Raw genomic sequence first — 27198 nt, forward strand, 5'->3', positions numbered from 1 at the left:
GCTGGACACATGCTCAGGACCTTGGTAATGCTAGGTACTTCTGAGTGGGCCAAAGGCTCAGGAAAGGAGAGCTACTTCCACTCCCTCTGCTCTGGTACCTCGGACCTGCTCGCCATGTCATTAAACACTGCAGGCAGGCAGGATAGGAAAGGCTGTTAGGATCTAGAAGCCCCTGTCATCTCGTGTCCTTTCCCCCTTTCTCAACAAGAGCAGAGAATTGCTGCCAATGCCGGGGGGCACGCAGGAGAAGCAAGGAACCACGGGCTCAATGCTCTCTGTGTCACACAAAGGAACACTGAGAGTCTAACAGGGAGCTTTCAAACAAAAGCTATAAACAGACTTGGGATCATAGTTCCAAAATTTCATTTAAAAGGAAATTTACTCACTACAACAGCCTCCTGTTTGGCTATCACAGCTATAATTGGCCTCAATGCTCAGTGTTTCATTTTCTAAGGTCTTTTAAAGGCCTAGTGATATAGAAAGTAATGTTATCAACTAGTGGAAACCCCCAAAGGGAATCCAGACCAGTTTGTATTTGAGGCTACTAAATAAATAAGAACACTCTCTACCTTCAAGAAAATGTTTTAAAACCAAATAAATATTTTGCCTCTATTATTTCGCCTGTCCTGCTGAATCTACTGCTGGTGACACCTGTATTGAACATTTAAGCTTAGCACACTCGCAGACAACAATCTAAGGGCCAGTAGATTTTGCTCTGGTCCAAGGAAGCAAACATCAAATTTATCTGTCCATTTTAACTAGTTGGTTCTTGTTCAGAGCCATTTTGTGGAGCTCTCCTGTTATACCTCAGAAAAATGGTAACCTAGTTGCTTCCTAAAGGACTTTCCAAGAAGAGTCACTGAAAAGAGATGTGAGAAGCATCCCCAGCTAGCAGACACTTAACTCTCTGAAGCCATGATGTTCTGTCAGAGCTTCTGGAAGCCTCAGAGTAGGACCACAGCCAGTCTGCAGCTCCCACTCATACCCATGCAAAGATGAAGCTTGGTGTGAGCAGATGCAACTCAGCTCATGAGTGTGGAAACACAGGCTGAAAGTCTGTCAGTCAACTGAACCCCCTGCTACATGAACCATCTGGTAACACTGAAGTGTAAACACTTCAAGAATATCTAGAAGTTTCTCTGTCTAGACTTCCACCTCTACTCTAAGATTTCTATAGGGATTTTCATTTGCCAACAGAAGACAGTTATTCCCAACAGTCCCACAGAGAAGACTGGGTCTTAGCAAGATGCTAGTGCCCATAAATTGGCCCAAGACAGTGAAAGTGGATTAAGAAATAGAATCCATTGGGGTGTTGAATTGGGACTCACTGTGGTAATTCCAGCCACATGACCCAGGATGGGGACCAGTCACCAGGCGGGGTCACGTTGTGGTTGGAGTCCAGGGCTGCTGGGCTGCAGTCTTCCTGGGCCTCCTGTTCCTTGACTTCCAAGACTTTGAGTACCACTGAGGAGGGTGTGCTCTTCAGTATGGCAACGGCCTCTGTCCGGCTGACCTCTGTGAGCTCAATCCCATTCACATTCAATAAAATGTCACCTGAGGCCAGAGAAGCAAAAGCAACCTCACTGAGTGCAAATGGGATTCTGCTCTGTGTGACAGGACAGCGGCTGACCGGGCACAGGGGCAGGGTGAGGAGAGGCGCATATCTTCAGCTCATAGAGACACGAGACTGGGTCCCCTTTAGCAGATGGTAGAGCATGTGGGAATGGCTTGTTGGGAGTCTCTAACAATGGCCTAATGACGTTCATCTGTTGCCTGACTTAAATAGCTTCCTTTACTACTTAACCAAAGACAAGCTGCAATCTCACTCTTTTAGTTTCCTAGTTTCTTGAGCACACAATGAGAGCAGTTGGCATAAGGCTCCAGTGCCCGCATAGAGCCTGCTATGCACAAACAGGGACCGAAGCGGGAGTTAGTTAGTGTCTGGCACAGGAGCCCAGGGCAGACAAAGAATGGCCCTGAACCTGAGCTTTCACAGAGGTGTACAGTTATCATTTCTAGTCAAGACATCTCTGTGTGTCGCATTAGCTAAGCACCTACTCTGTGCAAAACTGCTTCTATATGTGACATGCTACAATGTCACTTCTTGTCAGAGCTTATTCTTCACCCCGGGTGCTTGCTGAGCAGCAGGAGAATTTAAGATGGATCTCCCTGCCCTTGATGGCTTGTCTTTCAACTATCTCTCAGGTTTTTGTTGTTGTTATTTGTTTTTGTCTTGCTTCTTATATATCATCTTTTTTCACACAGAATAATTGTAGTCAGGAGGAAAATGACAAGGGGTGTCCTCAAATGCTTGCTGACTTAAGAAAAAAGAAAAAAGAAGAAAAAAAAAACCACCTTTGATTGTCTGCCTAAATCCTATATATATTATGCCACACTCAAGTGCATGTATTTGAGAAACTTTTTTCTGTCTTAAATCTGAGCCCTTCAAAAGCACAACTGTTCCTTTACCTAGGTGACCTCTTCATGTGCTTGAACAGTGTTATTGAGAACACGTACTCACAAGGTAAACTGGGTACTTTCCTTTATGTAGAGGAGCCCAGAACATGAGTGGCTAAGAGAGGTCCATTTCTCACCAATGAGCAAAGTCCCACTAGTGATATTTAACTATACCATTGAATCAAGATCTTTCAATAGATTCACCCCATTTAGCCCCACCAAATGGTACAATCCACAGAATCCATAGGGCTGTTAGATTTCGTGGAACCAAATTGTGCCGTTGTGGCACCTTGCTCATGGGTGTAGTGGCTGTCTGCTCAGCCCGGAAAGTTCAGGGACTCTAGCTTCCCTAGCAAAGCTGCCTCATGCCTACTTCCGTGCACTAAGAGGGGTGAGCCTAGACTACAGCTACACTAGTGCTCATCATGCTCAAAGGGACACAGCAGTCATGGCCAGTTCCCTCTGACATGCTCTCCTTGACTCTGGGAGAGCAATTAAGGAACTCAGCAGCGAGCTCCTAGCTCCGCCCCAGGCTCTGCCACCCCAGCGCCTTTATTCTCTTGAGTTTGTACCTGTTTTTATTCTCCCGTCTCTGCTTATGACTCCACCGGGTTCGACACTGATGACATAGATGGGCAAGTCCCATTCCCTGTGGGATGCTCCCCCTCCGACGGTCATGCCGAGAGATTCGCTGGGGTCTTTCCGGACACTTACAACCTTCTCATGACAGGTGGTTGCAGGCTGAAGGCACAGACACAAAGAACATGGCGCATGCACTCACAAGGCCTCTCTGAAAGTACGCACGTTCTCCCATTTGCATCAAGAGAGTTACAGCACCTTAAATTCCAGCATCACAAATACAGCCTCTCAAATTCCAAGGCTTGACTCTGAGAAGTTTACATTGCAGAACGGAATACTAGCAGTACAGAGGCAACAGCCTGGGGACCATGGTAGAAATCTGGATCTTATAAATTTGGACTGGATCCCTAACCTCTCAAGGAAGTCAGCCATTTCTGACAACAGTAGGCCAACTTCTCAGAACACTCACTGTACATGAATATCAGTACGTCTTTCATATTTAAAATCATATTGATTAATGGAATGTGTGGAAATTTGAGGGGCACATGCTAGAACATACATATGGAGGTCAAAGGACAACTTAAAGAAGCTGGCTCTCTGACTCCACCCTGTGGGTCCCAGGGATCAAACCCATTCTGGTAGGCTTGACAGCAAGCACCTTTACCCACTGAGCAATTTTGCCAGCCTGGCAAAAACTTTTCTAGGTTTAAATTTTTTCTTACATCATGGACCTCGGGTGATGGCTTGTTGGCTGTAGTGCTTCCTGCACAGGTCTGAGGACCACTGTTCAGATCTTGTAGCACTCTTAGAAAAGCCAACCATATAAAATGGTGGCTCATGTGTAATCCAGAGTTCAGAGATCCACGGAGAGAGATGGCTAGTTAAAACTCGACAATTAGGCAAGCTCAGCTTCAGCGCGAAGCAATCTCAGTAAATAGGATAGAGAGCAACCAAGAAAGATACCTGATGTCATGCTCTGCCTTCTACATGCACACACTCACACATGCGCATGCATTCACGTGTCTGTAAATACACATATGCACGTGCATGCAAACCATACACAGATGCAAAAATTTGGCCTATCTTATACATCTTCCCTAGTTTGGGTGCATTCCAAACAGCTGAACCAAGTAGCTGAGCACCAGGACTGCACTTGTCCTTTGTCTCTGATGGTCTTCTGCCTTCCCCACCAGTGGGAGAGAGAGCATGAGAGAGAGAGACAGACAGATGGCCTCTTTATTTAAATACATAAAGCCTCTCTGTGGTATAGGTCATTTATATGTCTAATGAATGAAAATATAACACACTCTACTTAATTCAGCTGGTTAGGTATAAGCTTCAGGTAAGATTTAACAAAAACAAAAGCAAAAACAAAAAACCTCCCATGTGGTTTGACATTAATGAATACTGTCAGATAATTTTAAAACACTAACAGTAGTTATTGGGAAGAAGGTACCAGCAAGTCCTTATCTATAAAACTCTTTAGCAGGGTATACTTGATCTATCTAGATTGCTTCCCATACATGAACATGAAACTTAAGGATTTATCTAGATGTAAGTGGCTGGAGGTTTTGAATACAGCGCTCTTGGGCTCCGGACCATAAGGCAGAGTTGTTTTCTGTGACCATTGCTTTAAAAACTCAACCTATGGCCTGATATGGAAAGAAAAATATATCCATTCATTCCATCATCTCTGTTTCCAAAACAGGCTGCATGTAAGGGCTTTTGGTTGTTTTTAAACATTGCTTTCTTTCTCTATGTGCATGGATGTTTTGCCTACTACAGGTATGTGCACCACCAAGTGTGAGCAGTGCCCTCAGACACAGAAGCAAGCATCAGATGCCCTGGAAGTAGAGTCCTAGAGAGTTGTGAGCTGCCTTGTGGGTGCTGGGTACAACTGGAGGGGGTCTTTTGCAAGAGGAACAAATGTCCTCAATCACTGAGCCCCATTCTAGCCCTGTTTGTTTTTAGTACCAAGTGCCACAATGGCCTGGGCTATCAGGGAAAGAGGCTACTGGAAGCTGTTCATCATCATGACAGAATGCAAAACCAAGGTCAAAGGACTCTTGATGTGCATTGGACGATGTGTTGCTTAGACACCATCTAAATGAAGTATAGACTGGCGTCTAATAGAAGCCACAGACAAGAAGAAACTGGGCTGAATCCCCTGGGGCCACCGAGATGGCTCAATAGGCAAAAGAGCTTGCCACCAAGCCTGCTGATCTTAGTTTAAGCCCTGGGACCAATAAGGTGGGAGGGAGGAGGGAACCAATTGCCACAAGTTATCCTCTGACCTCTACACATACACCATAGCATATGTGCGTCTATATGCACACACACCTAGACCTATAAAATAAATGAATAACTTAATGTATTTTTCTTTAATTTCTGGATTTGAATGCCGTAAGGCAAGACATCTGCTCCTGGCTTGTCTAAGGCCCTGCTCCCCTAATGTTCCATGGGCTTCAAGTATGACAAGTGTCTTCCTAGACTTCCGTACAAACACAAACATTAAAAATAGCAGGAGGTGGGGAATAGCAAGAGAATCATAATTTCCAGGCAGGTTGGGAAACAAACAAACAAAAAAACCCAGAAATCAAGCAAATTGCTTGTCACCTCTGAAAGCGGCGAATGGAAAACAGTCCTTCTGTAGAAGGATTCTTGGTAAAGAACTATGACATGCATTTGGCTTACACTAGAAAGCAGGTCTCTTAGAAGGCTTGCAAGCTGGGGTTTAACACTGCCCAACGCCTTCCTCCTCACGCCTGCTTGGATGGGAGACACCTGTCACCTTCTAAGTATGAAGACAGGACTTTGGCCTTTTAGTTTCATGAGTAGTGTTTCTTGAAACGACAAAGTCCAGAGATAGCCCTTAGACACATTAAAGTATACAGCTTTCCCAAGAAGTAGCTCCTCGCAGGAGCTGCTGACATGCCTGGCTGGGCCTCACCTTAGAAGCTGTGTTCCTCTCTCCTGGGCCTGGAGACTGCTGGCCATTGCTGATCCAGCCAGCTTCTTGAAAGATGTCTGGGCTGGACTGTCGAACCTGGCGGGACACGACGAGATGGACGCGTCTTTCACTGGCCTAGACAAGAGGACATTAAATTAGCCACGTGCACAGGGCCTTACCAAGATAGCATTTTCGTTTTGACTTTTATTTAATGGAAAGTCAAGTCCCTAAATTTCTTTTCTTATGAGGCATTTGAGACTGAGCCCAGGGCCTTTGTGGAGGCTAGGTTAGCACCACCTACCCCTGACCCTCTGGATTTTTTCTTTTTTTTAAAACTGTGGTCAAAGATGGAAGGACATATTTTTTAAAGCTTTGTCTTTAATTATGCATTATGTGTGCATGTCTATGGTATATAGCACGGGCGTGCAGGTGTCCTCACAGGCCAGCAGAGCGTACTGGTTTCCCTGAAGCTGGTGTACAGGTAGTTGTGAGTCACCAAGTGTGGCTGCTGGGAACTGAACTTGGGTCCTCTGCAAACACGGTGTACACACTTAATCACCGAGCCATCTCCGCCGTCCAGAAAACTCTAGATTTTTCTTTTTTTTTTTTTTTGGTTTTTCGAGACAGGGTTTCTCTGTGTAGCCCTGGCTGTCCTGGCACTCACTTTGTAGACCAGGCTGGCCTCGAACTCAGAAATCCGCCTGCCTCTGCCTCCCGAGTGCTGGGATTAAAGGCGTGCGCCACCACGCCCGGCTTCTAGATTTTTCATGCCAGCGCCCAGCTTGCACTTTTGGCAGAAAGGTCTGACTCAGGCAAGTCTCTGAAGAGGCACCATGAGATCTTGCTGATGTGTGTTTCATGACAAGCCCAGCTGCAGGCTGAAAGGCTTTCTGAAAGTTTTCCCTTGCTCTATTGTAAGGTGCATGGTGTGAAGAAGTCCACATCATGCAGTCATGCCAGATAGAAGGTCAGCAGTGAACAGAGAGAAGCAAGGTGAGAGGCAGGAACTCTGACACTGCAGAAATGGGGATGCTGTGACTACCACTAATTCTGATCCCTATGCACAGGGACAGGTACTTGGGCAGAAGATTCGGAATAACAAATGTATTGCTTATTGGAAAGGTTCATTCCCCATAGTAAATTACTGATTAGCTGTCTGCCATGGATCGATTTCCTGTATCTATGATTGCAAGTGTCAGAACCTGGATTCTTGTCAGTCCTCAAGCTGTCAGATCTGCAGGGAAGACAGGCCAGACCCTGGGTCTGTGGGTGTCATAGAAACAAGGTTGATTCCCCAAATGGAAATGACTAGTGGATCCTCCCACCACTTCAGTGAGAAGTGCAAAAAAGAGGCACAGCTCCATTTGGTTAGAAAGGCACCCGGGGGAAGCCAGGTTCAGACACCAGGAAGATGCGGGAATATAAGGTCTGGTAGCTCCTGAACTACCAGAGACAGACACTGATTTATGCACATGCTGCCCTTCCTGGGTATGGTTACAGGGCCACAGAGAAATCGGGTCACAACAAAGGGCCCCATACTGTGTAGGTCCATTAGCTCAAGCAAGTGGCAGCTGTCTGATGCTTGCCTTTTGCTGGCAATGGTTTGAATGTATGTGTCCCCCATGGGTGGAAATTTTAACCCCCAAGGCGATGGCATTACCAGGAGGGTTTTTTACTCCGTCCCCATGAATGGGATCCCTTACAACAGAGCGCTCAGCACATGAGGATACAAGAAGACATAAGAAAGTCATTTGGGGGGTGGAGGTGGTTCAGTGGGTGAAGGGCCTACAGCACAAGCATGGGAGACCCGAGTTCAGATCCCCAGAACCCATGTGAAGATGGGGGAGGCAGCAAGGGCCTGTGATCCTAGTGTTCTATGAGATGGGAGGCAGAGACAGGGGAATCCCCATGAGCTCTCTGGTGCATGCTTTAGCAAACAACTAGAAACTTTCAGACAAAGTGGATGGTGAGGACTGAGACTCCAGGCTGCCCTCTGCACTCCCTGAGCCTCCCGTGGCATGTGCTCGCCCACGCTCACTCACATGAATGCATGCACGAACAGATACATGCGGACACCACGCACACAGAGATGTAAACGGGGGGGGGGGGACGTTTCCAGATAGGGAATCTGCCTGCGTTTTCTCAGAACTCAAAGAAACCCATTTCTGTTGCTCACATGAATAAGTCACTCCCTTTAGAGGACTTTGTTTCTAAAGCAGTCCACAGAGACTAGGACACCACTTCTCTCACCGTCCTCTCCAGGGCACATAACTCCCTCTGCACCCCCACCCCAGGAACTTCCCCCGACTCAGGAACTAGGGCCTTAAGTACTAAGAGCTCTGCCAATGCACTTGGTTCAGCACCGAGTAGCCCAAACCTTCCTTACACTGATATCTCTATTCAAGGGTCTCTTGAAACGCAGAGTTCATCAGGTGGGTGGTTATAGCTTTTGATACACTTGTTGGGATGGAGTAAGAATGTGATAACTCTGGGCTGGAGAGCTGGCTCTGAGGTTAAGAGCACTGACTGCTCTCCCGAAGGTCCTGAGTTCAATTCCCAGCAACCACATGGTGGCTCACAACCATCCATAATGAGATCTGATGCCCTCTTCTGGTATATCTGAAGACAGCTACAGTGTATTTAAAGAAATACATCTTTAAAAAAAATGTGATAAATCTCGCAATGGATGGCTAGCTTGGGGAACTGTTCATTCCATACCCATCTAGGAAATGCTACTGAATGGCCCAATGGAGGAAGCCTGAGCTTCATGCACAGCCCTAACTTACCGAGTCAGTGCTTGCACACTCTTCCTTTGCTAGCCTATCTTGAATTCCCTGGAATCCCTTACCGCAGCTGAGGCTTGCGTTAGAACAGCACAGAGCTCAGGTAACAAACACATCAAGGAGAAGGCTAACACAGGGATAGATCTATGGCCTCACCAACAGTTCAGTTTCTGGAAGAGAGTGCTGTAATATTGTATCTCTTCCCCTGGATTGCAAGCCTCACTTACCCTAAGAGGTTATCTTCAAGAACTCTCCCAAGTAAAAACTCATGGGCAGATAAGTAGCAATAAACTTTCAGGTCAAAACCTCAATTGCTGAGCCCAGTCTGCTCTCTTATCTTTGGGGAAACTCCGGGATTGAGAAGGCTGCTGGCAGTGCTTTTGCTCTGGGCTAGAATTGTATCCTGCTTGTCTTGGACAGCAAGCCGAGCCTGCTCTGTGCAACACAGTATCAGAAACATGAACGCTGGAGAATCCCACATGGCTCAACTCGCCAGGCAAAAGTCCAAATTGCCAAGCTGTTTAATTCACGTTGTTTGAGCACACATTTCTCACTGGGCTCTCAAATGCTGGCTCAACAATGAAGCATTGGCAGGATTGACAGCCAGATAGAAAACACGGGTATCAATTTCCTTGCAAATAAGTTCTCTGCAAATAAGGCTGGATCTGTGGCTCTTACCGGCCACCTTGTTAACTGCTCACAGTAAGGCTATGCTGTGTACTTTCTCTTCATAGCCCTCGAGATATGAAGTGGGCTCATGTGTTTGTCCTGGCACTAACTCTCAGGAGCAGCTGCAGGCAGGCCTGAGAAACAGTCCCGGGCACTAGAGTCTCTCTTTCCACCGGTGTGACTGTGATATGTGAAAGGGGAGACAAGGTAGAGGCACCATGCTGCAGTGTTATTCTCTACAAACACATGAAATGGGGCAAGGGAACCAAACTGACTGCTGGGTGTCACGATTGTGCTCTGTGAGACAGACCCTTAACACAGTCTAGGTCTGCAAGAGAGGCGTATTTGAAAGGGCAGTCCCTTGACACAGGCGGAGAAGGGCTAAGGCGGAACCAACAGAGTCAGCTGTTAGGAGAGATGCTTTCTGCTCAGCCACTCATAAGACCTTTCCTGGATCATCGTCTCCTCCCCTTTAAGAAGAGGATGTAGCTCACGTAGAGAACCTAACATCTTTCTGTCTCAGTCTCCTAAGTGCTGGGATTATAAACATATGCCACCATGCCCCACTCAACGATTTCTACAAAACCAAAGAAAACAGAACAAAGATCCAAATTCATGGGGCTTGAGGCATGGATCCTTAGTGAGAGTGCCCAAAAGTCTGAATTTCACCCTCAGGAACCACATGATGGACAGAGAGAAGTGACCTCTCCTACAAATTGTCACCTGACCCTGACTGCACATTTGTGCATGTGTTTTTGCACATGCACACCAAACAAAACGAATATAATTAAAAATTGTTTCTTAACAAAATTCATCCTACGCATCTAACTCTTTAAAAATCCCCAGAAAGAAGCAGCGGCCTAGTATTAACTGATCTTCAACAGACACTTGTGGGACGGGTGTTTCTACACTGCTTGGTGATCTCATTTCTTCAACATTTAAATATCATTCTTGCTTCATCCAGCACATGCTTCCAAAGCCCTGGGCACTGTGGCGCTCTGCTTGCATCCATGCAGAAGGTCACAGATATGTAAGAGCCGCCAGACATCATCAAGCCTACTTTTTTCTCTGTGGGTCCTGCTTCAATTCAACGACAACATACTGTCATGCTGTCAATCAACTCATGTGTCCGTGCTCCCCAAAACAGGGAGCTGAACTTTCCTAAGTAGTATGTGGCAAGTTAAATAGAGCACTAGTTAAAAAGCCAGTCTTTACACTGAACTTCAGTCAATTCTAGCCATGTCTTGTAAGACAGGACCAAAACATTGCCTACCGAGACAACCATCTTTAAAGATGGCTCGATTCCATCTCGCTTTTGTCTTTTCTGGGGCAGCTATTCCTACTCTTTATCATCAGTGCTTGCAATGCGAGCACTGGTCCCACTCTAATGATGCTGAGTATGGCTGGGGTGTAGAATTGGACCAAGACAATAAATTCTAGTCTAGCCATCCTAGTGGAGTCTTCTTGCTAGATGGACTAACAGCACAGAGGGCGTCAGGATACAGTCTCATCTTGTTATTTCATGCAAAGGCTACTGTCTCTGTGTTCTACAGGGCCAAGAGGTACAGACATCTGTTTCATTATTAACAACTCATTGGAAGGTGGCAGAAAAGTTGTCAGGCCTTCACAACAGCACAGCCTGTCTCTGAAACCATACAATGGAACACAGACCCTCCTTGGCAGTACAGACATTAGAACCAACTGCTAAGCCAGAATCATGCCAAAGTCACAGCCATCCTTGTTGACTATACAGATACAACAAACCAAGTAACAAGGTCAGGAACAAAGCTCTTATCCTTGCCCTCCCCTCTTGGGAGTAAAAGAACTTCTCAGGGGAAATTATTTCCACAGAGCCAAGAACTGCAGGCTTTGGGAATATAAGTCTAGAATAAGCTAATAGTGTATGGGAAGTTGATGTATGAACTTGGTGTAATCCTAGAATTTGCCCATCTCTGAGATTTTAGTACTAAGCACTGCCTAGTATGTTAATTAAAAAAAAATCATGCCTCTCTTCTAGAGAGTAGACCCTCTTCCGTGAGTTAAACAGCATCAGAGACCCAGTCACAGAAACAGGAAATTGAGGAGCTGTGAGGAAAGGTGGTAAGAAGATCTGGGCATTCCACCAGAGCCGGAAAGGAGAATTAGACCCGACACTTGCTCTGTTTTCCTTACTAGTCTGTAGCTCCACATACAGCTTCATCATCACAGCAGCACATTACATTGTAGAAATAAGAGACTGAGCGATGAAGGAAATACGGCCATGCCGACGTCAGTGACACACTCAACATAAGAATCTGGTGCCCGGATCCCTGAAACTGCTGATCAATAGACAAAAGGACAACCACAGCACTCCCCTGCCTCAGCACCGCTTCTCTTCTGGGAGCTGGATGTTATTATTCCCAAGATTATTTCCCTTCCACAGTAAAGGAATAAGCATGCGGGGGTGGGGAAGGGTGTCTGTATGCTGCAGGAAGGGCAACGGGGTGTCCAGGCCCCTTAACACTCGGATGTAATGTACAGCTCCGCCTAAGTCATTCTCATGAAATGTTATATGGGCTTCCAAGTCCCGCTCTCTCAAGAAAATGGGGAAATTTTGAGTCCTATTTAGTAATCATCTGGGCTTTGCGAATTGAGCATAAGCAGATTTAAGTTTAGTCTATGCACACTAAATTTACTACGGGAGCCTGGTAAGGCAATTTATGTAAGCAGGGCTTGGGTTCTACATGAGCTGTGCTGATTTGTAGAAACACACACAGACCCAGCAGGTCCTATTTCACTGGTGGTTGTTATTGGCTCCCAGAGACTTGAATGTTTAAATCCCCACAAGAGTTGTGCCTCTTTCTTTCCAGGTACAAAGAGCAACTCAAGACCTGGAATGCTGACTTGAGAATCCTAACACGTTCTTTTTAAAGGTTTAACAGGCTGACTTTCAGATCTCTGATGAAACAACTGTATATTTAAACATTAGTTTATCCAAGGAACAGAAATCACATATATGGCCATGAATGCCCCCATTTACTTCCCACCCACTTCTATAAATTGATTTGATTTTTTTCAGTTTCTGGGGGGTTGAGAGAGAGAGAGAGAGAGAGAGAGAGAGAGAGAGAGAGAGAAGGAAGAGAGGAAGGAAGGAAGGAAGGAAGGAAGGAAGGAAAAGAAGAAGAGAAACGCCCATGGAAAGTTACTCAGTTTGAAATTCACAATTGCTTTCTTCACTGTCTGTATATATTTGAACTCTTAGACAAGCATAACTCACTAGAGTCTAGAATTGCACATGGATGGGAATTCCTCATGTTCTTAGAACTCCCAGGTTCTCGTGAGAATAACTGGGTGGGATGTGCCAACCCTCAGGGATACAGATGTAACATCAGAGAGTTCTGACAGGCTTGTTTTCCATGTAGTTTCTCCAGTAAGGATGCTCAAAAAGCCTGAGAAGTCAACAATGGTAAAGACTCACTCATGTGGCCCTTACTAAGGTGCCAGGTAGTCAATGGCTCCCTGCATGAGGTGTTATTTTCTTGAAGTTTTCCTTCTTAAAGGGCCTCGACTCTCCAGGTGTCTTAAACTAGGGTCAGGTCTGCCCTGGCAGCTGCTGAGGAAGCCGAGGTTAGGGGCTTCACACAGGTAAAGTTGCTCCAATTTAAAATCATTGTGGTCTCTGCTATGTAAGCAAAAAGTGTGGTGTGATGGGAGAGAAGAAGACCAAGAGGACTGTTCTCTGGGAATTCCTTTGTGAGCAAATGTGATTCTAGTGGGGGGGGGGGGGTGCGGGGAGGGAGAGACACAGGCAGCACAGCCAAGGCCCCGGGGAAATCTGAGTCCCAATCTTTGAAGGGGATTTAGTTTAATCCCTGCAGTCTGGTGTGTGTTACAGGTATCACATAAATAAAATCCACTTTTCTGAGACAGCAAGCTATTGCTTAGCGTTTTTTGTTTTGTGTGTGTGTGTGTGTGTGTGTGTGTGTGTGTGTGTGTGAGAGAGAGAGAGAGAGAGAGAGAGAGAGAGAGAGAGAGAGAGAGAATTTTACAATATCTATTTTAAAAATTTCTTTCCCAACTAGCTTGACCCTAGCCTTTCTGAGAAATAAAAAGTTTTCTTTCTGCTTATAAAGCAGATTGGCTTTGTTTTATAAGCAAAGGGATTTTTAAAGAAAGGAATTCCCACTGTTAGGCAAGATTTTATTTCATACATTTACTTTCTCAGGGAAAAACATGTTCTTCTGTTATTAATCTTCAAGAGTAAAATGCCACATGTAATCAAGATTTTTTCCAAATAACATGAGTTAAAAGTTTTTCTTTTGCCTGTTGCACAAGTTACAGTTGGCAAAGATGAGCTCCTGAATGGGAGTTACACTGGGTGACCTGCAGAGGGCGCTAACAAGTGTAACATGAAAAAATATGGACAGCCCCTTAGAGTCTAATTTTTGAAGGTAAAACAAACAAACAAACAAACAAACAAACAAACAAAAAACACCCCCCCCCAAAATCCAAAAATTAAGCTAAGTAGTTTCTTCTCGAAGGGTTTGGAGACTTTCATTTCACGTGTGGCTATTTTACCTGGTCAGTTTTTCTAGTCTAGCTCGGCCTTCTTGGCTGTACAAAATCAGAAACGGAATGTTTTTCAAGGTCTGAGAAGCAAGCAAAGCAACCACCATCACCAGTTCATCACTGTACCAGGCACTGCTTGGTACATAGAGGCTCAAGTAGTGATAACTAAGCAAAGTCAAGGAGATAAAAAGTAGAGATTACACCAGAGGGTCAAAGCTCAAAGCATGTAAAAACAAAATGTAGGTGGTGAATTCAGGTTTGATTAAAAAAAAAAATAACCCCCCAGAGCAAAATATATTGCATATATATTTACCTGTTCATAATTTGACTAATTTATTAGTTAAATATTTACATATAATAAGCATTTATTCACTGAGTGCTTAACCTTGCTGGACAATGATCTAGGTACATGTAGAATATTATTTGCCACAGTATTTTACATTCCTAATTGGCAGGTAGCCATAAAATAGAATCAAAGCAGAACCAAAGCAGACTAGAGGGAAAAGATGGGATATATATACATACATACATATATATATATATATATATATATATATATATATATATATATATATATATACATACATACATATATTCATATATATTCTCATATATAGCTTATATCATTATAATCATTTTATGTATGTATATATATATAATCTCCATCCCATCATTCATATATATATATATATATATATATATATGGAGAGACAGAATACATAACACCACAATACTCTCAGTAAAGATCATGACCCAAGGGGCATCATTTGTGTACACTGGGTTCTTCCTCGTTCATTGAAAACGCCAGCCCTTGGACTGACCTCCTTAGAGGGAAGGCTCTCTCAGCGTACATGGTAAGGGGACTGAGTGGTCCTGCTCATGTGGGTGTTTCTGACTGGGATCTTAGGGTGACTTCTGACCCACCTGAATCAGATGAGCTGCACTCTCTGGACTGCCGAATCGAAGGTCATGCCCGTTGATGGCCAGCACACGGTCATTCTCCTCCAGCTGGCCGTGTCGGTCAGCGACACCTCCATTTAGCACGTTGAAGATGAACACGCCGGGTTCATCCACCCGGCGCACCAGCTTTATGCCAAGCTGCTCCTCGGGGCTGCTTTTGTTGAGGATTACATGGACGCTGTCATCCAGAGGTCTGAAGTACTCCGGCGCGTGCGCATTGCTTCTGCTACGGAACTTCTGCTCCCGCAGCACCGTTAGCCGCAGCACCCGGCAGGGCTGCCGCAGGAGCCGCACGGCATAGTTATGAGGGACATTGCTGATGTCCATGCCGTTGACCTGGGGGTGGGGCCATGTGAGTAAGCCTACTGTAAGCCTTCTGAAAAGGTCCAGGCCAACAAGGGGTTGCTCCTTAGCATCACAAGAACCAAATCAAGCCATCACAAGCCCAAGCCTACAGAATCAGAGGGATATTGTCCCCTGGCCTGCTCTGCCACCTCCTTTTATCCTGTATCCAAATAGCCTAATCTTCCACAGTCATTTTCTGGCCTCTGTGACTCTACACTATCTTCCTTCACCCTAGTCCTTCCCTCAGCTTGTATATTTACAGAATCCTGACTTTCATGTTGCCTGCCAATTTAATTTTTTTTTTTTTAGTTCATAAGGAAGAAAGGATGGAAGAAAGAGATGTAAGTATATGAAAGAAAATCCCCAGACATTTCCCATGCCAAGCAGGGGTAGTACATGCCTTCAATCCCAGCACTTGGGAGGCAGAGGCAGACAGATCTCTTTGAGCTAGAGGCCAGCCAGAACGAGTTCCAGGATAGCCAAGGCTATACAGAGAAACCCCTGTCTTGAAGAAGAAAAAAACAAAAAAACAGTTACCTCCCAGTTTTACTCAAATTAGCATTCTGGAAGCACAGTGCATATGAAGCACAGGCCTGGCCACAGCTCTGCGCCCCAACATCAGATGGTAATATCCAGTGCCTTCTAGAACAAAACAAGCTGAGACTGTCTTTCCAAAACTCAACCAACGCTATCTTACTGGGTTACCCATACTGTCACTTCCAGATCTTCCATGTGTGTGGAGAGAAAAAGAGAGAGAGACAGAGAGAGAGAGAGAGAGAGAGTCAGAGAGAGACACAGAGAGACAGAGAGAGACACAGAGAGACAGAGACACACAGAGAGAGACAAAGACAGAGAGAGAGAGAGAGAGTCAGAGAGAGACACAGAGAGACAGAGACACACAGAGAGAGACAAAGACAGAGAGAGAGAGAGAGTCAGAGAGAGACACAGAGAGACAGAGACACACAGAGAGAGACAAAGACAGACAGACAGACAGACAGAGAGAGAGAGAGAGAGAGAGAATATGTGCTTAATTGTGTGACTGTGTAGAGTATCTGTGTGAGTGAGCCTGATCATGTGTAGGTGTGTTTGTTTGTTATGGTATCTATGGGAATGTGCCTGAATGTGTTTTCACATTATATTATCTATGTGAGTATGTGTATGCTCTTGCATGTTAGAGTATGAATGTGTGTGTGTGTTGTATGACATAGTATGTGTGAGTGGGCCCAAGTGTGTATGTTGTATGACATAGTATGTATGAGTGGACCTGAGCCCATGTGTGTTATTGTATGGTACAGTACCTGTGAGTTGGCTTGTGTGTATGAAGGTGCTGTTGTATGATACAGTATCCTTGAGTGTGCCTGTGTGTGTATTTGTAGGTGTGAATGAGTGTGACCGTGTACTTATAGGAATGCCAGGTACCCAATCAAGATGGATGTCTGCAAGATCCTTTGTCTGGGTTCTAACTATACAGGGATGCCTGGGGCTTGAATAATTCCAAACAAATTAATGCTAAAGGAACATTCGAGGCTATTTACTGAAAGCCTGGCCACTCACTAGTACTCCTTAAATATCCCAAAGCTAGGCCTCTGATAATCTACAGGACTGCTGCTGCAGCCGACTTTCTGGCTTTAATTATCCTGGCTCCACAGGCCCAGCCTGGAGGCTGTAGCCCCAGTGTTTGTCACTGCCCTGGAAGGAAACAATTCCCAGCAGCCCTGCACTGCTTAAGGAACGGGCCCCACAATGAGCAAGACGTTTCTTCAGTTTCTAGAGTTTGCTACGATTTTTTTGTACTTGAAGCCATTGTTAGAGGCACATTGGCCTTATTTGAGGTCAGTCACCTCCTGCTCCAGCTCAGAGGTAGATGGGGCTCCTTCAGTGAAGACAAGGCACCCCCTTGTCCAAGGGAACATTACCCGGAAGGTGGCAGAGCCTGCCATCCCATTATTCCTAGAGTCAGGAAAAGTCAGGGTCACCTGGTGATAGTTCTTGGCATTCCTTTTATCTGCAAGGGCCTCCAGCTCAGAGCCAACAAAGAGAACTTTCCTAGGCAGCCCTCCCAGGCAGTAGTCCCCATGGGAGCAGGGAGAACCCCCCCACACACACACACTGTGACTGGGGTCCTGATGGTTGTGGCCCACTAAAGTGGTGGGCCCTGCTTGTGCCACATCCCAGCGACCAGTGGGAATGTCAACATTTCTACAGTAACTGGTTTCAATTATTTCTCCTCTTATTCCAATTAGTTTGCCAAACAAACAGCTCATGCCGAGACAGGGATTGTCCCTCTGCTGCCTGCAAAGGGTGGGATGGAACTGTTATCTGAGTATCAGATAAGAAGTAGATGCATAGGGAGGGAATTCTAGTCCTGCTGGCTCACATTTGACATCTGTTTGATAAACAGTCTCCCACCTCCTCCCCCCCTTTCTGTCCAGAAAATTCTTCTGGAAAGTCTCTCTTCTCCACCATGCCTCAGAGGACAGTATGCCCAAGCCAGGTCATTCCACTCCTGCCTCCCCTGGAAGCCTTCTGGGTCATGCGACTTCTGTGGCCATTAAGCCACAGGAGATTTTCTTCAGAAAGGCATCTGAACACAATTAGATCAAATACAGCAGTTCCCATTAATCTGCTTTACAATTTAAGAAAGAATTAAATTAAATTAATTTAAGAAAAAATTAAAAGGAAGGCCACAGAAAGATCAAGAAGAGGAAGAGAAGAAAAGTAAGAACTGGAGAAAGAAAAGAGGGACCACGGAAACAAAGTCGAAGGGAAAAAGGCAGAGAAGACAGAAAGGGATACGGTAACAGAGAGAAGAGACATACAATGATACAAAGAGAAGTGATTGTAAATAGAGAGATGGGGGAAGAGTGAAAGACCCAGAAGTGTTACACTAGAGCTCTTCATAGGAGATTTACATCAATGTAACTGTGGAAAGAAAGTATCTATCTTTATTTCATTCTATTTATCCTGTTTGTCATCTACCCATCCACTTATCTGCCTGGCTACACATCCATTCATCCACCCACCAGTCCACCCATCCATCTAAGCATCCATTTGCCCATCTACTACAATTGGCTCTGAAGGATATTATTTATTCATCTATGCATCCACTTATCCACCCATCTTCTGGCCAATCATCCATCTCTCTTCCCACCTACCCATCCAACCTTTAAGGACTTAAATTATGTGCCACGCACAGCCTACAGCTCACAATCTTGTAGCCTATGGTTACAAGCTCACGCCTCATGGGCACCTTGAGAATGATGTCTCCTGGCAGCAGTCGTCCATCTCTGGCAATCACTCCATCGCGATAAATATGCTGGATGATGATGTGGACCAGTGGCGTCTCGCTGCCCCCCACCAGCCTTATGGAGAGGCTTTCACTGGGATCTGCTCTGATGATTTTGATGCTTGTAATTTCACCATCTGGAATCAGGTGAAACAACCTTGGGAAGACTGAAATGGACAGAAACAGTATTTGTTTCAGACATCTACTCCACGGGCATCTCCAGCCACTCTGAATGCCAAGCTAAACTGTTGACAGTTCCCTGTGTGTGGCACCACTTTCCTGCCTTGGTGCCAGCATTCTCTACTGGAATGTTTTTCATCCTGGGCCGAAACCCAGAATTTCCTTCAAGGCATGCACAAAATAATTCCAATTCAACTCTATCCCAATCTCTCTTTTCCTCATTGTCACTAAACACACGATTCCTATAGACTGTTCTCACGGTATCCAGCCTTTCATTACTGCTGTCTGTGCCCATGTCTCATATCACGATCTGGACTCCATAATCTGGCAACTGGCTTTGCTATCGGGCTCATGTAGCTGTCTGTTCCCAATGTTAATTCGACAGACTGCTTCAATTAATGTTTAAACTACTCTGATTACATTGTGGAGGCGGCACTTTCTGGCTGACCCATGGTTTTGTGCACAGACCTCTCTGCACACTGGAGCCTCCGGCTGATGCTTACTGCTTGAATAGGAACGAACTAATGAACTGATGTCTTCAGGGAGTGAACTGTGATTTCATTACTTTCTTATCCAGGAACAAAAATAGAATCTGCTCTTCTGTCCTCTGCTGAGGTCATTTAGGAAGATCTGAGACTCTGCTTTTCAGACCCCAGCAGTCATCAGCCCTCTGGCAGATACTGCTGTCAAACACAGCAGTCAAAAGACCTGGTTGACAGGCACGGAGAGGCCAAGGTCATAGTCTTTTTTTTGTTTGTTTTTTTGTTTTTTTGTTTTTTTGAGACAGGGTTTCTCTGTATAGCCCTGGCTGTCCTGGAACTCACTCTGTAGACCAGGCTGGCCTCGAACTCAGAAATCCACCTGCCTCTGCCTCCCAAGTGCTGGGATTAAAGGCGTGCGCCACCATGCCCGGCGAGAGCAAGGTCAGAGTCTTACAGCTGTCTCCTTAAGACGTGTTCCTCATCTACCTGGATCACTGACCTAAGTGCTAAAGAGAGGATCAAAGATTGAGTGAGCCACTGTTGCCTAACCTTAGTTTTTGACCTAAGTCAGCTTTCCCCAGGAATCATGTCCTAGCTCCCTCTTTGTGGCTGTGGCAGACACAGAGTAGCTGTCTAGGTCATGCTGAAGCTGCACAGTGACAGACAGTCCTTTATGCATGTGTGTGTGTGTGTGTGTGTGTGTGTGTGTGTGTGTGTGTGTACATGTGCACGCAGAGAGGAAGCCATGGAGTAATATGGCCTCAGAGTTGGGTGAGGAAGACCAGGCTTCTGAGGGTTAGCACATTTATGGCCTCAATAGTTCCCCAGGAATCATATGTTCACAGCCAGGTCAAAATCCACAGGGACAGGCCCTAGAGACCAAGAACTGACTGGCAGAAGCACTGACTGGCACTGTTTTCCAGTTCAGTTGGAACAGAAGTATTTAGAGGGGACACCAACTGCTGAGAACAAGTCATGCCTAGACTAGCTGGGAAGTGGCTCCTTTTGTGTAGCTCAGACACTTAGGATGCAGAGGAAGAGACATTCAAGTCCAACAGCTGCGGACAGCAGCCTTAGTCTTTGGAGACCCCTTTAGTTCTGTCAGCAAGGAAGATACATTATGAGCCTGTTTCTGTATACACCACTCCTTACAGTTATTTTTAAAACTTATAACCATGATCCTCTTGTCTAAATGAACTTAACTCTCTATGAAAAGTATACAGAAAACTAAAGCCTGTTGCCATTACTATACAGCATAATTAGCGAGGTAACGCAGTAGCTAGAGGAAGCCCGTGACAGTGTAAATGTGGGTCTTAAACTCCACTCAGACTTAATTTCATGTCAGCAAATGACTTCTGTGAGGCTGTGAGTAGCTGCCTCAGTCTGTCAGTTCCTGGTGCTAACAGTATGTGAGCGAGTGAGTTCAGTTAATGCTTAAACTGATCTGACTGCACTAAGTCGGCTTTTATCTCATGCGTGTGTCAGAACATGTCTGGTATCATAATGGAAAATTTTTTGAAAAATCATTTTAAGCAAAGAAAGTTTTGGAAATAATGATCAAAGATCCTGAGTCTCCCTCTCTTTCTCCCTTCTACCTTCATAACAGACACAAACACTGTTCTCCATAAACAACTGGAAGATTTCTGATTCTGTGATTTGACAGGACATGCCTAGTCTCACACTCTTAAATAATATCCCTTTGAGCCAGACCAATGAGATCCTTGTGGCTTTGAAAGGTTAAAAACATTTTTAAACTGCCAAAATTGTCCTAGACTGGACCTGAAGAATTCGATCAAATTTTTTTATCTAAAGATTATAGGATTTAAGAATATTCTCTGTAAACTGAACTAGGACATTGGGACTCTTGTCTTCAGTCCTCACTGACTGACAAACGTGGATTCTAATCCCTGTTTCTGGGTAAAGAGTTAGATTGGCCGTGGGAAGGAGATGGAGGATGCAGATTGGCCAGTAGCTGGGAGGCATTCGAAGCCACACAGGCACATGAGGAAAGAGCATTGTGGGCAAGTGGTGGTGGTGGTGGTGGGGAGTGGCAGAGCCAAGCCAGTAGTCTCAGATGCTGTGCATGAATTTTCCAAAGCATAGTAAATAAAGCACCTGGGACTTTAACCTTCAACCCCAAAGACAGTTTTGGAAGGTGTTAAAAGAGCCAGAAGCATCAAGTTAAAATCCTATGTTCTCTCTCTCTCTCTCTCTCTCTCTCTCTCTCTCTCTCTCTCTCTCTCTGTGTGTGTGTGTGTGTGTGTGTGTGTGTGTGTGTGTGTGCATGTTTGTGGTTTTGTGTGTGTGACTTTGGACTACTTGCCTAACCTCTCTGGATCACTCTCCTTAGCTGTGAACTAGGATTGACAGTCTTTATCACTTCTCATTCTTTTGACACAGGCACGACTCTTTAGAGCATTGGCTGGTACATGAAGAGCTGTTTTGACTTTCCATGTTATTGTTTTACTATAGCATTTCATACAAACCAGATGTGCTGCACGCTTGCACGCCCACTACTCTTAAGAGGCAAATGTAGAAGGATCACAGCAAGTTTGAGGTCAGCCTGATCTACACAGTAAGTTCTAAGGCTAGCCAAGGCTACAACGTGAGAGCCTGTCTCAGAAAACAAATGTTGATTTAACCTAAAGGCTTCAATATGAAGTGAACAGAATGTCTTTTCAGATCCACTTATATTGGGAAACATGTACCATATATGCACACTAAGATATGCAGCTTTCTCTTGTGGCCCCAAAGGTCAACACTGTCATTTGGAACAAGTTGAGTGACTTCTGTGTGTCTTGGTATATGCTCCTGAAAATAGGCTGACCATGGAGCACCCTGAGAGCCACACCAGTAAGATACCAGTGACCTGGAAATGTGCCATGGTCATGGGGTGTCTGAGCACATAGAACACTTAGAGCACCCTGTGTGTGTGTGAGTATGTGTGGGTACGTGTACACTAAGAATACTAGTCTAGCCAATGTGCCAGCCTCAGTCTAAGATGCTTTTCAAGGGCCCTCGAAATGGGTCAGTGGCTCAAGGTACTTGCTGAATTCCAGTCTAAGACCCTTGTGGTGAATGGAGAAAACCAACCCTTGCAAGTTGTCCTTTGGCAGTCACATGAGTCACATGCACTGCGGTACATGAGTACATGTGAATGTAGGTGTGCACAGCCACCTCCACTCACACACTATAAATAAGTTAGTATAGAAAAATCAAAACAGGGGCTAGAGAGATGGCTCAGCAGTTAAGAGCACTGACACCTCTTCCAGAGGTCCTGAGTTCAATTCCCAGCAACCACATGGTGTCTCACAACCATCTGTAATAGAATCTGATGCCCTATTCTGGTGTGGCTGAAGACAGCTATAGTGTATTCATATATATTATTTATTATATATATATAATAATTCTTTAAAAAAAGAAAATCAAAACAATAGGCAAAACAATAGGCTATCAGTTTATATAGAATTCGCAGTGTCTGTGACTTTTTCTGTCTCAGCAGAAGCCTGTGCACAGTGCCATTGGGTGAGAATGAAATAAAATGCTTTTCACGCTCTAACTATAATCATTATTTTCATGTGCATTAAGCCAGCACCTGGAGCCCAGGAACAGATGAAATTTTCCTTACCTGTGTAAAAAGACAACAAAGAAGACAAGAGTCCCTGTCCTTACTCAAATGAGGTCACTCAAGGCTATGTACCCTTGGAAAGACAGAGGTCACAGAGGGTGTGCATTGGTCAGGCTACCACCATCCCTTCAAGTGACTCTGGCAAGCCAGCCTTCAGCCCGCCTAGGGGTGGAGTCAAGATTCCCTTTACCTTCAGGGACAGTGGTGTTCTCAGAGTTGTCCCTGCCCTGGTCAGCGTGGTTGGCAACGACACTCCCGCTCTTCGTCCTCCGGAGAGCACTTAGAGCTCGGTTGATCTTCTTGAAAGACCGGCTTCTCATAGTGGAGCGCTCAAAGGGACGTGCTGAGGAGAGAGAGAGATCAATGGAGACGAGAGGCACAGGCTCACGGCAATCATCTGCGAGCCAAGCGTGCTGCTGTGTGCCTGTGATCTCAGCACTCAGGAGGTAGCCAGGAAGCTCAGGAGGCCAGAGCCAGCCCCGGTGCAGAGTGAGGTGTTGCTTCAAAACAAGCAAAGAAGAAATCTTTTCGGTCTAAAGCGTATGAACTGGGACATTGGGATATTAAAACAGTGATCGCTATTTACCTGTAGTTCTAAATTTTTTATGTAGTAAAATAACATATCTCACTATTTAAAAAAAAAATCTGTTCTCCCCCTTGGATGGGAGTGGATAGAACATCACTTTCCAAAGAAGGCCGGGGAGGTCCCCTCTCTGCAGGAACTGTAAATCATCAGACCTCACCTCACCCTCCATTACCAACTCAGATCACATGGTCACTTAAACTTTCATTTCCTGTTGGAGAACTGGACATTGAGTGTCGGCCAAAACTACCAGAACCATTTTCCCTTTAAAAAAAAACATTTCGAGAACTTTCCACCACGGGTATTCTACAGAGGGCAATCCCAGGGAAAACCAGGAGCCCATTCCCAGACACCCTCCCATTTTTGACTCACCCCTAGTCCGGTTGCTCCGGCCAGAGTCTGAGGAGTTGGCTACTGGCTCACCATCCTCCACCGAGGACACGTAGGCAGGGTTGTCTAGGCCAGGCTCATCTGTCATTAAAGAGATGGTGGCGGCTGCAGAAACCTCTGGGGAGAGTGTCGTTGCCATGAGGCTGGCGCAACCATCAGGACAGCCATCTTGAGAGCGCCTTTTCCTGTCCTTGGTCAGGCCGTAGTGGGAGGCCCCTTTGCAGCTGGAATAAAGCCAGAGGGGCATTTAGACTTTTTAGTCAGAACTTCCCCAATCAATACACATGCTTGTCCCTGTACACCCCTCCCCTTTCACACATAAGAATTCAATATATGCTGGCCGGCCAAATACATTAATGACTTGAGAAGTAATATTTTTAAATTGCCTGTTATATTCTCCTAGCATATAATCTCTACTGTCGAGCAGTAGGAAATCACATCTACCTGACTGGGGTTGAGGACAGGGATCTCTAACATTTGGACTTGGTGACTGTTTATTTTGACTACCAAAACCCCTAATCACATTCTCACCCCTTTCTTTTGGGTTAGATCCCACAGCATTGGACATAAATACTCAAGGCCACTCCCAGATCCTGTATTTAGCCGACCATGGAAACAGAATCGCACTCGCCACAAAGCCACAAGGTTTACTCGGAACTGCTAGTCTCTAGGGGGCGGGCGTGATGGCTTCCATTCCTGTTGCTAGGTTGGTCTGGTAGCGCCTTGCATGCTCTTCAGAGGAGTCAATGCCAGGAGCTCTCACACACTGAAAGATGTCACATCTCACAGCATCGGGGGAGAAAAACATCTTTGATTTTTTTTTTTATTGACAACAGAGATCTTTCTGTTCATCTCTCTATCCATTTTATTCACTGCATTTCCCCAAAACCCAAACACTGTAAAGTATACATTAGGGAGAGGGAGGAATGCCCAGGGCTCTGAAGACCGGCGTTTGAGCCTATCTGGATCCTTAGTTTTACGAACATGTTTCCTTGCCACTGGGCCAATCATTTTAGCTCACTGACAACGGTCTGGTCAGAAACTGGTGATGTTTTAACTAACACACCGTTCTGCTGGAGAGGGTATCAGATGACACAGCTCACAGCTGCTGATCCCGCAGAAGTCATTCTAAAGAATTCCTCTGAGTGGCATTGGCCTGACACAGGGCTACTGATTATGTTAGTCTTCTCCGTTTATCACACAAACCCTGGACGACATTGTCGTGGGGGTTGCCTCAGACCATCAGAAAATGCAGATATGTATACTATGATTCATAACAGAAGCAAAATTACAATTATGAAGTAAGACTAAAACTAATTTAGTGGGGCGGGAGGTGACCACAACATGAGGCACTGTACTAAAGGGCAGCCTTAGGAAGGCTGAGAACCACTGCCTTGTATGATTGAAGTCTTTATTTTCTACTTATTTACAGTCCTTTTCTATATTTATTATTTGTGGGTGTGTGAGTGTGAGTATGTATGTGTATACACACACATACATAGGAGGAGCTCACAAAGAAGTCAGGGAACAAGTTGTGGGAGTCAGGTCTCTCCCACCACGAGGGTTCTAGGGATCAAACTCTGTCCTCAAGCTTGTCAGCAAGTGCCCTTAACCATTGAGCCATCGCTCTGGCTCTTTTTTTTTTTTTTTTTAAAGAAAGAGCACAGTAATCATGTTGTAACTGAACTACTTAAAATAAACATTTATTTATTTATTCATTCATTCATTCATTCATTCTTTCATTCATTTAGGTTTTCTGCAACAGGGTCTTGCTGTGTGGTTCAGGCTGGCCTGGAACTCACAATCTTCCTGCCTCAGTCTCTTGAGTGATGAGGTTATACGTGAACACCACTCTACCCAACTGGATAAACATTTGTAATTTTATTTGAGTGATGCTTTGTGTCCTTGAAAGGAGACAGGGGTCACTGTGGGCCTGCAGTTGATGGGTTTTAGGCACGCAGACCTGACTGGAGGGATCCTACAGTTGGGATCAGAAGGCTTGCCCTGAATGTAGCTAGCTGTGAGCTCTGAAGTAATTAGATCAGATGGCTAAAACCTCTGCCCTGGGGCTTGGACTCGAAGGTTGAGAGTTCTGGCTATTCTTAGAGAAGACTTGGGCTTACTTTCTGGCACCTCCATCAGGGGGACCCCAACTCCCTACAACTCCAGCTCCAGGGGATTCAGCTCTTTTTCCTGACCTCTCTGAGCTCCTGCATACATGTGGACACAGTCAATCGTTCATCAACCAACCAATCTATCAACTAATTAACCAGCCAATCAATATACACACTCACTGTAAACAATTCCTACTCCTCAGAAATAAATATAACAAACCCAAAAAATTAGCCATGCCTCTAAAAATTTCCAATCTACACATAGTTATTGGCATGAAGTTTGTTGACATGAAGTTCTGCCAGGATCTTAGCACCTTGCTGCACATAGTCCGCTCTTGGGATATAGAAGCCATTGCTTGACTGCTCCCATTCCGAGACACTCACTCCTCTCACATCCCCATCTCTGAGGTCAGTGTACTTGGGACACTGAATAGCCGTTGTGAAGCAGGTGTCACTGCCTGAGCATGGAGGACACCATGGTGGAACTGCCATGTTCCTTCTGTACTGGGTTCATGCTCTCTTTGCATCACTGACTTTAGCTGCCATGCAAGTGCCTTCAACAGAATCGATTGATTATCGACATACTGTTACAGCCACTGGTCCCACCCTTCTGCTTTCATCAAAGAAGCACAGCTTTGCAGATGATGGTAATTCACAGAGACCCACAATGGACTATGTGCAGAGAGTGAGAGACTTTGGAGAACTCATTCCTAAATGGGATGTCTGCATCAAATCCTTCCCCTCACGGCTCGGGGATCTATGCAGATGAGGAGGTAGAAAGTGTATAAGGGCCAGAGGTTGTGGGTGCTTCAAGGAACCAGTGTCTTCCAGACACAGCAATTCATAGACTAAGACAGCCCACAAGACCTTCATAGGTTCACACCAGACAAAATGGCCAGCACTAAGAAGGGGAAGTAGACACAAAGCCCTTCATTAATTCATAAGCTATTTGCAATTGGTACCTGCTGAAAAAGAGAAAATTAGTTTCTCTCCAATGGAGGCCACTAGCTAAATCAAACACTTCCAGGCAGGCGCCTGGCCCAGGAGCAGCTGAACCTCACAGAACCTCACACAGTTGTGTGCAATATCTGTTTTTGTTTTGTCTTATTGGGGGTTTTGTCTGTTTTGATTTTGATTTTGTGTTTTTTTTTTTTGTATTTTGTTTGTTTGTTTTTAAATTTTTGGGTTTTTTTTTTGAGAGAACACAAAGTTGTATGGAGAAGGAAGTGAGGACAATCTCACAG

The 27198-nt window shown here is 45.2% G+C and overlaps 1 protein-coding gene and 1 long non-coding RNA gene across 5 annotated transcripts in view; one reads left to right on the top strand and one right to left on the bottom strand.

Moving 5' to 3' along the window:
- Lnx1 (ligand of numb-protein X 1) overlaps positions 1-27198 on the bottom strand; it is a 107371-nt gene that overhangs the window by 7705 nt on the left and 72468 nt on the right. For 2 of the 4 annotated variants that reach the window (XM_021163798.3, XM_029477993.2), the window contains 7 exons: positions 23823-24064; positions 23058-23210; positions 18542-18744; positions 14911-15282; positions 5987-6121; positions 3030-3198; positions 1329-1554 (listed from right to left, as the gene is read on the bottom strand). In XM_021163798.3, coding sequence (XP_021019457.1) covers positions 1329-1554; positions 3030-3198; positions 5987-6121; positions 14911-15282; positions 18542-18744; positions 23058-23210; positions 23823-24064 — 1500 coding nt within the window. The remainder of the gene's footprint in view (positions 1-1328; positions 1555-3029; positions 3199-5986; positions 6122-14910; positions 15283-18541; positions 18745-23057; positions 23211-23822; positions 24065-27198) is intronic. The other 2 variants (XM_085836760.1, XM_085836761.1) reach the window with 1 other exon arrangement.
- Positions 15581-22890, top strand: LOC147005162 (uncharacterized). The gene is made up of 3 exons (XR_015046943.1): positions 15581-15632; positions 21712-21814; positions 22828-22890. It is a non-coding gene; the product is annotated as an uncharacterized LOC147005162 (long non-coding RNA).

This window comes from Mus caroli, unplaced genomic scaffold (genome assembly GCF_978045245.1).
Source record: "Mus caroli unplaced genomic scaffold, Mus_caroli_1 scaffold_4, whole genome shotgun sequence".
Lineage (NCBI taxonomy): Eukaryota > Metazoa > Chordata > Mammalia > Rodentia > Muridae > Mus > Mus caroli.